The 15339-nt window shown below is 40.5% G+C and overlaps 1 protein-coding gene across 4 annotated transcripts in view; it reads left to right on the top strand.

The window, feature by feature from the left end:
- NPNT (nephronectin) overlaps nucleotides 1-15339 on the top strand; it is a 49443-nt gene that overhangs the window by 24998 nt on the left and 9106 nt on the right. For all 4 annotated transcript variants that reach the window (XM_014265448.3, XM_014265445.3, XM_074541071.1 and 1 more), the window contains 4 exons: nucleotides 319-438; nucleotides 4572-4706; nucleotides 5871-5993; nucleotides 7864-8232. In XM_014265448.3, the coding sequence (XP_014120923.1) occupies nucleotides 319-438; nucleotides 4572-4706; nucleotides 5871-5993; nucleotides 7864-8232 (747 nt within the window). The remainder of the gene's footprint in view (nucleotides 1-318; nucleotides 439-4571; nucleotides 4707-5870; nucleotides 5994-7863; nucleotides 8233-15339) is intronic.

Below are 15339 nucleotides of genomic sequence, written 5' to 3'. Positions count from 1 at the left end.
AGATACCCCATTTTTAAAATGGCAGTAACTGTCCAGGAGAGTCTTTAGCACATATTAGGCTTCATATTCTGGGGACTGCATTCAATAACACAACTTACTACAATTGTGGTAGTTTTCTTTTTTTTTTTTTTAATTTTCTTAGAGAAGTAGTTTGTGGAAAGAAAAATTTCACTAGCAGATGTTTTTTCTCTTTGAAGGATACAAGCATTTTCCCACTTTTATCATAAATATGTGATGTCTTAATTCTCCAAAATTCTCAGTCACTTTGTAGCACTGATCATTGTCTTTATCTGAATGTGTTCAATCATTTTTCTCCAGATGCCCTTTCTTGCCTGATGGCAAACTGTCAGTATGGCTGTGATGTGCTGAAAGGAGAGGTGCGCTGCCGCTGTCCTTCTCCAGGGCTGCAGCTTGGGCCTGATGGCAGGACTTGTGTAGGTACGTGATCAAATGCAGATTTAAAAATTTAATTTTTTTTCTCCAGAATGCTTTTACCCTAGCACAGAATGCAGTCCAAGAGAGTTTATCAGAGGTACTTAGAATGCATAGAACAGACAGTTTTAAGTTGCTCATAATGAGAGTAGTAATAGGGCTATTGCTCAGGTGCCCTCGTGTCAGAGATTGCCAGTGTTTTCAGTCCTCCAAGTTTCATTGTCTGCCTAAAGCCCATACAGACTCCTTGGAATCCAAGCCCTTGGCCCTTGCCACTCCTGCTACTGGGTCATTTTAAGCTATTGTTAACTCCAAAATACCTGCCTGCATAAAAAAAGGAAAGGGGAGATCACCTTTCTCTCATACCCAACAAGGTGGTGCCTAGCTCTGTATTTGTAATTTGTAAAATCACTGATACTGTAGTGGGGCAAGGTGAAGGTCTCTGCATGTTCCCAGTGTTAGTGGGATTGAATGTGCTGCCCTTCTTCCATGCTGTGAAAACTCCAGGTTAAAATAAACACAGGAACTTAGAGTGTATAAAAGTGAAATATTTTGTTCCCATGTTTGTGAACATGGAAAAGGTGCTTATGGTTAATCAGACTCTACTATGGTCTGAAGAACAGTGTGGCATGTGATTTCATCAGTCATTAACTATGCATCCTGAGTGGGATATGATGCTCTAGTGATTTCATTATTTATATTCTATGAAGTGCTACAATGCTATAACAATTCCATCAGTAACACTGAAAAAATGTAAGAAAATGGGGACGTCCTAATCATCCCTTTGGATATCTTGGCTCACCTTGGCTCACAGCTTAGGTGTTTCTCCAAGTGCCTGACCCATGGTGACCAAAAATTTGTTGGCAGAGAAAGGGACAGACCCTAGATCTTCTGATGAGAAGAACAGGCTACACACCAAGTCAGAGGCTTTCTGAAGTGCAAGATTGGCACATCTGTGCATGGAAAAAAATGGAAAGAACAGGACCTACTGTTGTTGCATACTGAAAGGATTAAGTTGTGATAAGTCCTATTGTGGATATTATGGCAGAGAGATCTTTGAAAGATATTTGTGCCATGCCATAGTAGGCTGAATGATTTTAGGTACAAATTCAAGAAAGCTAAACCAAGTAAAGAAATTTGCTGGAAAAAATGCTTGCAGCGTTCTCCTAGTGTTCATTTTTATATTCAGGAAAACTTCATACTTTGAAATAAACAAAGTGTACTTTAAAGCCAAAGACTAGCACTCAAACCAGTACTATGAAGCTCTTGGAGTTCTTCAGTGCAGTTTTCAAAAAACCAATTTTTTTTCCTCCCCAGAAAGGCAAAGAACTGTGTACCCACATTTTAGTTGAGTATGCATCATTCAGAATGACCTCCTAATCTATTTCTAAAATTTCCACAAGAATTTCAGAGCAGCCTGGTACAATACAGAGAAAATAGTTACACCAAGAGATGTCTGTTCTTCCTGCATCGTAACATAATGTTCTCCCCTTTTTTGGTAAGAAGTGAATATGACATGCACCCTTTCTGTGTTATTTCTCTTTCAAGTTTGAGTTGCAGTAAATACCTCAAAGAGTTGAAGCTACTTGGGACTAAGGCTGTGCTTTTCCCTCATGTTTGTACAAGCTTGTCACTGTCGGGGAAGTTGTTGGCTCCAGCAAGGGGCTGTATAATGCTGCAGTACAAATAAAAGTGTAGGTGGTAGTGAGAAAATTGAAGTGTGCATTGCCTACAGCTCATGAGATCCTTGTTTGAGGAAAGTCTGAAAGACAGCTGGGAATGCAATGCCTATTTTTAGCACAGGTGGAAATTCCTCTGGGCATTATTCTATTCTTAGTTTAACACTTGCTGAGCATTCCCTTGTTTAAAATGTTCCTTTCAGACAATCAGTAAAGAGCCACCAATTTGGCTATAAAGGTAAATCATATGAACTAAATGACAACAAAGTGAAAAAAATAATTCAGCAAAGTATTTGGTGAAAATGTGGATTAAACAGCTAATTAGTTGATTAATGACTCTTGAATCAATAAATCAATTGGTCTTGCCAGGTTTTTGGGTTGGGATTTTAACTTAATGCAATGAGCCATATACAGATTTCATCTTCAAATGTTCTAAAATTATTTAAAGGCTGAAAATAATGATTTTTCACTGTAAAATTAATAATTTCCTTTTTGTGTGTGTTTAGAAAATTGAAGATACAGCCTTGTAAACCTAAAAATTATGCTATTTTAAAATTAGTCTTAGGTTATTTTGTGCTTGGTAATCTGGTCATACTTGCAACACGAGAGAGAAGCAATTCTGCTTCTCTGGTGGACACTGACCCTCACACTCATTAGGTGCTGACCATCACACGGCCTCATGTGCCTTTGGAGCAGCTCCCTGATGCTGATGTGAGCTCCAAATCCCCCCTCCATGCCCTGCTTTTCACAGGAAGCAGGTATGAACCCACAGCATGTTGCAGCAGGCAAAGTGGAACAGCTCCACAGCTTTTGGTCCAGGCGTGGATTGGCTTGAAAGAAGCCAGAGTCACTGTGCTGTTTGGGAGCTGCACCAAACTGATCACAAGCACTAGCATATCATCTTGTGGCCACTGGCCAAAAAGTGGATTTCCCTTCAGTGATGAGCATCTACACACCTCATTATATGCAAGTGGAAAACTGTTACATTTTTCCGTATTTTTGCATCAGTTTTGAACAGTGTGTTGATTAACAATTCTGTCACATATCTCTAGGACACATAACTGCCTACCACTACACTGCTGCAATAATTTAACATAATTTTTGCCTTATGTGAATTTGCAAAAATGTGAATTAATATGAATATGTACAGAGGAAGAAGCAGGACATGCTACATTAGGTTTCTAAAGATCGTAATCCATTCCGTGATGAAGTATATTCAGTGTTTAATCTCGTTCTTACTGAACTACTTTTTGAAACTGTGGTTTGAAGATTAAAAAACCCAACCAAAACAACCCCATCTAACTCTTAGTAATCAAGAGTCTTAAACTTGCAGCCTTGAAATAATATTTTAATAAAGGATAGAAAATTGTGACTTGTTGATTCAATTGTAATAAGAAGCATGATGGAGTTTGTAAAACTTAGTAGCATACCCAAAGCCTAAAATGTTAACAATAAATTCAAATCAAGAGACAGATTTATAGGAAGATTCAGGCATGTGGAGAGGTGCCCAGTATTGGCCGTGTTTTCTTTCCCATTGAGGCCTTTACTGCACCATTCCAACAATGCTCTTGATGGAGAGAGAGCAGTCAGGCGGGCCAGGAGTGTGGGAGCTCAGGGGCTGAATCCTTTTACTGCTGTCCTCAGTAATTCTTCATGCAAAGCGGGACAGTGCCAGCAGGAGCTCCTGGGATGACCCATCTGGCCAGTAATTCTTGGCTTTAAGTCTCTTCTCTTGGCTGTGGGAGCCCAGCTTGGAGAGAGGCTGAAGCTCCATCTCCCCCACTCAGGTAGCTGCCCTAACTAGCCAGCAGCTTTGTGATCACATATTTTCTGTGCGCTGGAGGAGGCTCTGCCTTGTTCAGGCCCCTTTCACAAGAGCAGCAGGGCATCAATCACTCGATTTTGTTTTGCACTCTTGACATCGGCAGCTGAAGGGCTCCTTTTGGGAAAAGAACTGCATGGAGAGCAAAATCTTGCTTTCCCATAGATCAAGAGCCTGATAGAGCTGCAGAGCAAAGGCTTGAACTGTGCCCTGTAGATAACCAGCAAACACAAGGAGCTGTGTGCGTCAGAAGCAGCCAGGCATGGCAGGTCTGTACTTCAGTGGAGAATTAGTGTTTGAGCACTCAGCAGCCTCTGCTCGGTGTCCAAGGGCTGCAGAGTGACTGGCAGCACAAGCAGCTTTTGCGTGTCAGCCTGACCTCGTCTGAGAGCTCCCCAGGCAGGGAGAGCAGCAGTGGGTGAGCATCAGCTGCTCCCTGGGCACCTGCCTGTGACCCAGAGCTGAACTAGAGGGCAGGGCCACAAGTGCTCATGAATTACTGCTGGCTGACCAAGGGCCCATATAAAAATACTTGGGCTATTCTTTAGCTTTCCATTATGTGAAACCAGTTTCATTTGAACACCATACATTGTATTTTAACTGTTATGAAGAGTAATACAGTTCCTTTGTTTCTACAGATATTGATGAATGTGCTACTGGGAGGGTTCTCTGCCCACGATTCAGGCACTGTGTCAATACCTTCGGGAGCTACATTTGCAGGTGTCATAAGGGCTTTGACCTGATGTATATTGGAGGCAAATACCAGTGCCATGGTAATAACAAGCTATTTCTCACATGCATGTAATAGAGTTGTGTGTTTGAAAATTAAATTAATGCTCAAAGAGGAATGTTTATTTATTATGACTGAAATGTTGAAGCAGGTTGTTTTACACTGCATCGGTGTTTTGAGAAAGGGTGGATTATAGAAATAGGCTGTGAAAGAGAAGGCATGTATTTGGCCCACATTCTTGCAACTGGTTCTTGTTTGGAAGTTGGTGGGGAGAACAGAGCTGATGACCGCAGGAATTCCTTTCCAAAGCTGTTTTTTCCTCAGGGTTCACTGTTCCTGGCAGTTGTAGGCTTGGAGCAGTGTATGACCTAAGGCTGTGTCTGAGCTGTAACACTGGTGTGCTCCATAGCATGTCCCAAGATCCAAGTCTACCCCCTCCCAACCCAGACTGCCCAACTTTCCTTCCCCTGCAGACAGGTGGGGAAGAGGCAGGAGTTGGGAAATAACTGTTTTTGTCTGGACATGAGACTGGAATGCAGCTGGTGTATGCCCTTCAGTGAAGATATTCCCAGGTCTCTCTGCCTTAGTTTCACAGGGTCTCAACTGGTTATCATTCTTTCACTGAAAAAAAGATCATTTTTTTCAGTGAAAGATAATTTATGTTTGCTTAAGTATTTTTTTCAGAGAAATTTGTATTCAGAGTGTTAGAATTTGGAGATTTTTGCTTGCATCACTGACAATAAATGTGGATATGGCATATGAAACATTTCCAGCAGTTTCTACTTGATGTAGAAACATCTATACAGATGTACAATATAGAAAGAATTTTATGAAGAAAAACCAATTTAATATCTGTGTGATGAGCAACACACATATTCCTACACTCTTTTTTTCACCTGTAAGAAGTGGTTGTTAAATTGTGATCTTAAAGATCTCAGCTGCAATCTACCTATGGCATGTGTGAAGCTGATGCTAAGGTAAAAGCTGAGCAATACCAAAGTTTCCCAATAGTCCCTATTTTTCCTAATGTTTGCATCGCCACATTGATTTGTGACTCTCTATTTTTCTTTTCCCACTGGAAAAAGCTTTATTTTTTTTTTTTATATAACCAAAATGGTATTAATGTTTGGGGTTTTTTGCAGGTATAAGCAGAAGGTCAGGTTTGTATGAAGCAAATTATTTTTTTAATGTAAATTTTCTGTTGCAGATATAGATGAGTGTGCTCTTGGCCACCACCAGTGTGGTAGCTTTTCACACTGCTACAACACTCCTGGATCCTACAAATGCAAATGTAAAGAAGGGTACAGAGATAATGGAACAAACTGCATACGTATGTAATGCTCCTTCTAAAATAGAGATTCTGAAAGTTTATGTGTCCCATTTTGTAAACTTTAAGGTACAGCTCTGTCAGGCTCAATTTCTCTTATACTAAATAAAGGGCTAGTGAATGTATTTGGAGTTTTCTAAGTCTTAGCATGCCTTGGTAAAAATATCTTTCCCTGAGACATTTTCATAATTAGAAAGAAATTCACCTCTCCCTATTCACAGCTTGATTCTAGAGATTGCTTCAGGATGAGAGCAACTGAGTAAGCAGGGTACGTCTGATCAAACAGGGCGCATTACTCATGCCCTGTTGTTATGTGCACTCCACAACTGGCCCGTTTCAGCAGCTCACCCCGTCCACTCCCTGCTGCTTCCCAGATGTGAGAAGAGCCAGGAAGGAGGGTTTCTCTGGAAGGATTTGCTGTTGGAAAATTCCCTTGGCCACTTTTCTCTTGGGAGAAGCAGCCACCCCCTTGGTACAGAATAAGGTGCTGGAGCTCTCCCGTGTTTGACGTCCCACAGGAGTGTGCAGCTCTGTGACATTTGCTGGATCTTTTTGATCCTGCATTCCTATGTGGGTCTTTGGTGACTCACTGATCTCTTTAAAGACCAGCACCATTTTTCCCTTTCAGCTGTAGCTGTCATGGTAAAAGGTGTTCTCTCACATCCTGAGTGTTTGCAACTATATGTGGACATATTTCATATGTGTTACTGGGACATGGTCCTAAGGGGTGTTTTATATTTTAATATACTATAAATGTCAAAATGGCAGAGTACTCAAAGAGATAGTAATAAACAAGTGGCCAGAGGGAAAACATTTTTACTTGCTATCATCAAACAATTCACTGTTTAACAAACAGTAGTTCTTCATTTTAACTGTGTGCTATACTTGAAATGCTTGTACACAAAATATGTGACTAGAGTTCTTATTGAGCTTTTTAAGATCTCCGGTGAGATGTAAAAGGCTCATTAACCAATAGAAAACAACAAAACATATTCTTGTCTTTCATGTCTTCAGAAACTCTCCTTGTGAGACTAAGTTAAAATTTGTTGTCCTTTCTGAAACATTGGAGGAGCTGGTACTGTGGGCACTGTCGCTGGGGTGAAAGTGGCGCTCAGTCCAGCACCTTGTTATTATGAAGGCTGAAAAATGTCTTAGTTTCCTGGTGTTTAGCAAAGAGAAGGATCTAAATGAAGGCTGACTTGGTTCAATCTCTAAAATAATTCTGCTTATTGACAAAGAGAAATGTTTAGAAGGAAAGGTGAGAACTTTCTTAATCCAAAGGTATCTGGCCATCTGTGATCAAAATGCTTGTAATGTCGGGGTTTTAATAAACTTGCTTCCACTCCTGATTATGGACTTGTCCAGTTTAGGAGGCTGCTTAACCCATGGCTTCCTGCCCATGCTTTTTTAACCAGCAAGCTTTTGTGTAAGTTTTGCCAACTCTGAAAGAGACTTGATGCTGGAGAGGATGTGGGATGGAAGTGTCTTGACCTTCAGTCATTCTAAATTATCTCTAAACTGCTGCAGTGCCAAGTACCACCTAAAGGGATGTGATAATTTAGCAGGGCTGATGCTAAAGTATGTTTCTAACTGGAAACTTTCATAAGAAAAAAATTTATTTCATCCAAGTATTTCTGTGTCACAATGAAAGAGATTGTTAAGTTTCTGAGGTGAGAGGCTGAGATGTCCATTTTGGTCCCATTTTGAGTCTCTTTGCAGTTTTTCCTATTGTTCTGATTGAACTACCTGGTCCATATCACATATTCAAGACCAATTGCACTTTCCCTGAGGGAGGCAGGGGTAGAATGAGCAGGATTGTTGATGCTGAAGGCACAACTCCTCAGACCATTGCCTGTACCTGCTTTTGTTACAGAAAGGCCAGTGACCAGGCCAACAGCTCGTCCTACACCTGTGCCAACCGCTCGTCCTACACCTGTGCCAACAACTCATCCTACACCTGTGCCAACTCAGCCTGCACCCAGGACAGCTCGACTGACACCAAAGCCAACCACGAGATTTGTGCCAGTGACAACAAGGCTGGTCACGACACCAGTGGTGAAGCCTCCACCTCCAACAACACCTCAGCCTACAACAGTAAGACCTACACTACCACCACAAACAACTCCTCTGGTAACAACTGAGGAGCCTGCACATGTTCCCATTGAAACTACAATTTCCCAAGGAGTTATAGATGACAACAGGATCCAGCCAGATCCTCAGAAACCCCGAGGAGATGTATTCAGTAAGTAATTTTCCATATGCCTTTGTTTAGCAAGGCTGTGGATGAAAGCATGCACTATACTATGTTTGGGATTTTTGGAACACTATACCATTGAGAACAAATAAATGAAACTGAAAATGGTTATATGGTAAAGCTGCAAAAGTAGTTGATTTTATTACCTAACAAAAGTTTGCGATGGAAGTTCTGAATCAATCAATCAAAAAAGTGTATATTTTTTCCCCCTGAAATTATTGAGTCTATTGTCCTGTAGAAGTATGTAATTATGCTTTCAGATGAAAGCTTTAAAGAAACGAAAGACATTTTATTGAAAAGGATTGAAGTACAACATAACTCATAAAGGAGTCAATGGATTTAAATTCAGAGAGTTGAGAGTCCCTCCTAAACAAAGTATTACCATAGTTTTAAGAATGGTAAAGAAATGGGATCATGCCCGATTACCTAAAGACTTCTATGTGACCTCTTTTGTATGGGTTCAAATAGTCTCAGATGTTCATGACTAAACAATGGGAAAAATGCATAAAAATAGCATAGAGGGTAATTTTCTGGACTGTATCTGTGGAAAGGGATACGTGAAAAGCTGAAGATAGTAAAGATTCTCATAGCATGAAGACATGTAACTTTAGGAGCTCCTCTGAAGTCTACAGCTCTATTGTGCCAGCTTTAGTGCATACCACAGGAGACATTACTGGCACTTACAGAGCTGTGCATATCTGCCAAGAAATACTCAACACCCGATTTCATCTTTAGTTCTGCGGCTAATTTTAGAGATGGGGAGGGTGTGTTGGATCAGCTCTCCAGCTTGTTGTACAATCAAGCTGCTGAAGCAATGTAGTAGGAGGAAAAGTTTGCTGTCTCAGAGCAGGTGCACAAGCAATGTGGGAGTTTTTTTTGGTTGCTTTGGCATCTATGTGGTAATTTCTTGGGCTTTGTTGTTCCAGGTCATTACTCAGTGAAATATTTTGCTCCTTGTAAAAGAGTTTTCCCTGTGACATTTTATCTATTGTAGACAGAAAATGGAGAGTGAAGCTGACAAAAGTTAGAAGACAAATCCTGGTACTGCTTAGTAGAGTGTACTTTTGGCTTTATATTCAATTAAAAATATGGACATATGTTTAAGTGAAATTTTAAAAGGAAATATAATAAAGATTTACAAAGCTTAATCTAATGGGACCCAACAGTTAAAAATGTAGTTTTGTGGAAATTATTGTAGACTCCAGCGTTATGCTGCCCACGTGTCTGTCTCATGTTGCGAGTGGTCTCTGGAATACTAAAGCAGAGGGCTAGTGTTCAGTGTTCTGAATTTTTGTGAAGTCATAACAATCCTCTATGTAAAGCTTATTATTTACAATTAGTCTTTCTATATTGTCCCTAGAGGGATTTTGAAGCTAGTGCTTTCAATACATGTGTTTCAGATAAAGGAATTTGGAAAATAGCAAAGTGAAAGCCTTTGAAGTTTGGCTTGGTCTGACTGCAGCTTACATTATGGTACATATAACAAACACAGGACCTTTGCAAAGTGTTTATCAGCTGTTGGTTTAGGTCAGCTGCCACACTCTGAGGTTTGTGATATACATACACAGCTTCAAAGGCTTCAATGCACGGCACAGCAGGACTGAAAGGGGTCAAGCACCAGCTGTTCCTGGCCTCAGCAGGTAATACAGGGACAGGGAGGCCTCAGATCAGGTCAACAGATGTCTGTCTTCAATGCCATGTAATATTTTTGGGTCACCAGCAAGAGACACACTTGATACATGTGTGTGATGTAACTGTGACTGAAAGCCTATTCCACTTGTGCTCCTGATGATGCTAGCAGTGTGATATTCAGTGAAGATGGTGTCTTTTTCTCTCCTCTCTTATCTTTTTCTCTCCTTTCCTCTCTGCTTTCTGCTCTGTTTTCCTCTCTTTTCTGAACACTTTGAAAGTATCATCTAGGTAGTGGTTACTGGAGTCCTCTCCTGCTTTCTCTCTATGTAGAAGTGTTTGTGTTGGGAGTGCTCAAAAGCATTTGTTAAGGATTTGAAACCTACAGTTTAGTGCAAAACAGTTCAGTTTCAGAAGAACGTGCTACTTTCTCAAAGAAAGCATTGCTTGTACAGTAGGGTGTTTCTTCACCTCTTGAATCCTGTTACTGCAGAGGTTTGTGGGGAAGTTTATTTCCTCATGTGGGACATACAGAAAAGCAGAAAGAAAAGTTATAGCCCTTATACATTACTACAGTGGGATGCACAGAGCCTGGGTCTGCCTCTCCTCAGTAGTGCACTTGTAAGGATAACACAGAGATTTGGATATTCCCAGATGCCATCACATCAGGGTTCAGCAGCATGGGAGCATTATGGCAGGTGCTTCATTCCTGGGCTTTAGCTGGGCTTCAGACCTGACTGCATGAGTGCTCTTGGCCCATGGCAAAGTGAAGTGAGGTGTGTTACCTGAAACGCCTTTCACGTTAGCTTACAGATGTTGTGTGCAGGCAGTTTGAGCTCAGATTCCTGCTGGCCAGCCCTGCCCCTGCTCCAGGAGTCTGGGAGAGCAGTGCCTGGCTCTGTTTGGCTATGTGAGCTCAGGACAGCAGTGCTCCCACCAAGTGTAAGCCAGTGCCTCTCCAAAATCATTCCTCACAGCCAGACACAATGGTAACAACCATGGTGTTAAGACAATACAGGATTTCAAACTGAAATAACTAGCTAACCTTCAACTTGCTTCTTAGCTGCTATGTGGATGTGCCAAGGCATCCCCGCCTCCAAAACCATTTCTGGATTTTTCACTTGCCTCTGTATTTTTTCAGGGATGGGGAGTTTTGAACTATTTCCTTCAGCTTCTTTAAAGCTGTTTCTGTTTTAGTCTTACCTACATCAGACATCTTTGTAGTATTCCTGGGTTCTGGATATGAGCTAATTTTGTTTTGCTTATACTGAGCTTCTTTAGGTTCATTTCCTCACATCACCTGCTTCTCCAGATGAGACAGCAAAAAGAAGCCAGTTCTCGAAAATGAATTAGCACTGTGGTCCCCATAAGCCTGCCTGGAAAGAGAAGGAAAAGCCTTGCTTTTTCTGCCTTTCTTTGTTTCTCACTAGAGAATACAGAGAGCAATTAGTAGTCTTGTAACTCTTATTTTCTTGGAAAACAGAGGTGAAAATCAATGTTAGATCCACTCAGGTAATGAACTAGGATTTAACCTCAGTTTTGTAAATCTTCAAAAGAATTTGTGTCATCTTAGGTGTCTGCTTCCTCCTGTGTCTCCAAGGGTTGTTGTCTTCCAAAGAGTCACAAAAGGTAGTGTTTTATCACACAGGGATGGGCAGAACTCAGCGTAGAGAGCACCAGCAACCACTGGCAGTTCTGTGCTCAGAGAATTCACAGAATCTCTAGGTTGGGAGAGACCTTCAAGGTCATTGAGTCAACCCATGCTCTAACACCTCAACTAAACCATGGCACTGAGTGCCATGTCCAGTCTTATTTTAGACACAGCCATTAGCATCTGCTAAAGACCTCAAAGTTGTGCTTTCATCTAGGTTATCATGGGCATTTCCCTTTCTTTTTTCCCCATGGAGCTCTGCAGCCTGAGCCAGACTTGCAGGAAGCAGCGCTGCTTTGCTCTGCAATGGAATTGGTGGTACTTCTGTCAGATAGTCAGTGGCAAAGGGGCCATTGCCTGCTGCACAGATGTCCTAGACCAAATCCCGGTGCTCTAGGATTGGTCCACATCAGGAGAGGAGACATGCTTGGGCCAAATGGACTTTTTTTCTGCAAGCATCTCTCAAATTCTAGTTTTTTGTTAGTTAACCTATTCCTGGGGTGCCCTTGGTGACTCCTTAATCCCTATTTTCCCCCTTTGTTGTTAATTGACCTGCTGTTCCACACTCTGAGTCAGCTTGACCTAGGATTTCACTTTAGAGCTCTCGAATATGCTGCTCAACTTGAAATGAGCTGAGGATCAGAGAAATTGCTCTGTTCAGCAGTGACAAAGAGCACAAATGATAAAAATGCTGATAATTTTGTTTAAATGCCTTTGCAATTTTTGAAAGGTATTAGGTTGTTGCTTTTCTTTAGATGCTTTACTCCTTTTCTAAAAAAGCCTGCAGTGACTTTGGGGAGCTGCTTTTTTTAGAGAACAAAAAAATTTGTATTTTTTAACATGGAATTCCTACACTTGGCCTTTGAACCACTTAGTCAGATGCAGACAGTGGAATCTGGCACCAAGGATAATCTCCTGATATGGATATGGGGGGAATGGCAATGAGAGAGGAATGCAGTGATAGCTTAATAATTAACTATTTCAGCACTGATACAAACTACAGTGAAGCACAGAGGAATCTTTTCTAGTTATAAGTCTCTAACAAATAGAGCAAACTTCTCAATAAGCCTGTGAATTTCTGCTGCCATTGGGATCTGGGTGATAAGCACTAAAAGCATAAACTTAAAGCATAATACTAGATATCAGCATAGCAAGAACAAACCCCCTTATCTATATTAAAGGACAATTCAGCAGTTTTCCTTCTTAGCCCTTAGTGGAGCTGAAAAGATTGGAGTTAGGAAATACTTCTCATAACAGCTATTAAAAATGTAAAAAATGGATTAAAACTGGATTCTTTCTTTTCTCCCTTTCAGTGACTGCAAAGTCCTTAGTGCTGTAAGTGCAGTTTTGTGATCCTTGAAGCTGTTGAAAAAAGGGAAATAATAAAAGCAAAGAATAGGGGGTTTGTTATTCCTTGATATTCTTAGACTAGCATTATTTTACAACAATATTTCGTTTGTCTTCACTTTTCTGGCACCTTTTAAAATGCATTTGTGTTTATATTTAAGCATATGTGATAGGTGCTTTGTTCCTGTTGGTACTCTGGAGTTCTGTCATGAAATCTAGGAGTCTTACCAGTCTCACGCTCAGTCAATCTTCCAGCAAGTTTTGTCCCCAGATCTGATGTGCAAGTTTCTGTTCACTCCTTGTTTTAGCTGTGTTTCTCTGAAACTCACTTGGCACTCTGCACCTCCCAAATGGATGTTCATACAAAAGCAGGCAGGTCACTTTGCAGAAAACCTTCTGCAAAGGTAAATACCAAGATGCTTGATTTTGGTAAAACTTACTTTTTACCAAATTAGCCTTGTAATTGCCCAAGAAATGCAAGATTGGACTGCAGAGTGGTGGCCTGCTGAGACTGTTGCATCTCTCCTCATATGTAAATAGTGCTGGAGAGGGTGGCATAGTCCATCAAAGCACTTCCTAAAATAACTCTTACTGCAGAATTTGAATCTGTAGAGTTTTAAGAAATATTTTCTGGACACTGTGGGTGTCTGAACAAAAGGGTGAAATGTGCCTCTCTGTTGCCTCTTCTTTTTAGCCCAGCACATATCAGTATTTCCCTGGAGGAAAACAGGACTTTTTCTTGTTTTCTCAGTCTGACTGACTTCTGGACTACCCTTACTTTTAGCTGTTTTCTACTAGTTGTGTGTGAGATCTCATCACTGGTGGGAATTTTTTGCAAGTGGAATTTAACAGCTTTCAGTTAACTATTCAGTCAAAAAATCTTTGTCCTTTTTTGTTGTTGTTTTTAGTGAATGGGAAGCTTAGTCATGATTACTGTGTGGAATGGAATTGTACTCAGAGTGCAAAATCAGGTTTTTTCTGTAAGCCAGAGAACTGCATTATTAATAGTAATAACAGTTACTATTACTATTACATGAAGTTGCAGTCCAGGTCTTGGTTTTGTAATGCCAAAACAGCAATTATTTTTTTATTGCAAACAAGCTGATATATATACATGTACTTTCTTATACTCCCAATTCCAGCAATTAGCAAGTTAATAAAAAAAAAGCTGTATTGCTTTCCCAAAGGCTAAAAAAGCCCAAAAGAAATCACTGTTATTTATTATTTAATAGTTACAGTTATTTAATATTTCCCCCCCAGATTTGTGCATTTATGAAGAAGTTAGCTCATGAACTTTGAGAATGTGGCAGTGTGGGTGTATTGGCTCACTCAGAGCTTATAAAATTCTTCAAGTAAAAGAAGCCAAGTTTCTATTTAACAAGCTTTATCAAACCATTGAAGTTAAGTGAAAAGCACACTGATACGCTATATAAAGTACACAGAAAGGGCTTGGAAAGCTTACAGAAAATAATTGTACCAAATCCTTTCTCCCACGATCACCACTGAACCTATTGGTTGTCGTGGCAAAAAGAAGTGTACATGTGGGTCATATTTAGAGTCCTGCATCTCTTATGGTAACCCTTGTTTCAAATTGCGTGCACATTCCTGTAATTAGGTCCAAGCACTGAAGTGACTCTATTAAAGCACTACAACACATTCTTCTAGAAGTTAGTTAAAAAAGTGTGTGGAAAGGGACTCTCAGGGAATTTTTGAAAAAAAAAATTGCAGAGCTTTAATTGTTGGCAGATATGTCAACTTCAGTTTGGAGAATTCTTGTATGGGTGCACAGATGTAACTCAGGCTTATAGAAAACATCAGTGCATTAGAAGTGGTACTTGAAGAAGTAAACTGAAGTAGTTTACAAGATAAGTGCCTAATATTTTTTGCAGTATTTTCCATAAACAAGGACTGTGAAAGACTGGGAAGAGGGTGTACAGGAAATGTACCTTAAAACTGTGACCCCTGAGCATCCTACAAACATTCGAGCATGGCAGAGAGTTTCCTTCATGCCCTTTGCCACAGTGCTCATTTAAAACCTTGTCAATACCTGCCTGTGAACCTGTGGTCTGAGCCTTTGGTGCTCAGAAGTTCTGAAGCTGATTTTTTCTCCACAGCGCAGAAAACAAACAGGATCTTCTTCCCTTGGCACAGTGTGAGGTGAGGAAAGGCAAGGTGGTGCTCTCTGGGTATGCAGCATAGGTGTGCTGGTTCAACTGCCCCACCTGCATAATTCAGGGTGAACAATGGATTTATATCATATTTGTGCATAGATGTTCTGCAAGGCAATTATTGGCCTAGGTTGTGGGGACTGTGCACATTTATGAATTTTCTTTCATGTTAAAGCTCAAGGTTTTAAAGCAAAACAGCCCAGGTGAAACAAGGCAGCAAAAATGCTATTTGCAATCAAAGAATCTTTAAAAATTAACAGTCCTCTAATACCCACCCTTAAATCTGAAGCTGTTTTGAGC

This window comes from Zonotrichia albicollis, chromosome 5, assembly GCF_047830755.1.
Source record: "Zonotrichia albicollis isolate bZonAlb1 chromosome 5, bZonAlb1.hap1, whole genome shotgun sequence".
NCBI classification, from domain to species: Eukaryota; Metazoa; Chordata; class Aves; order Passeriformes; family Passerellidae; genus Zonotrichia; species Zonotrichia albicollis.
The sequence above is the reverse complement of the archived record's forward strand: the minus strand, read 5'-3'. Positions and strand labels throughout refer to the sequence as shown.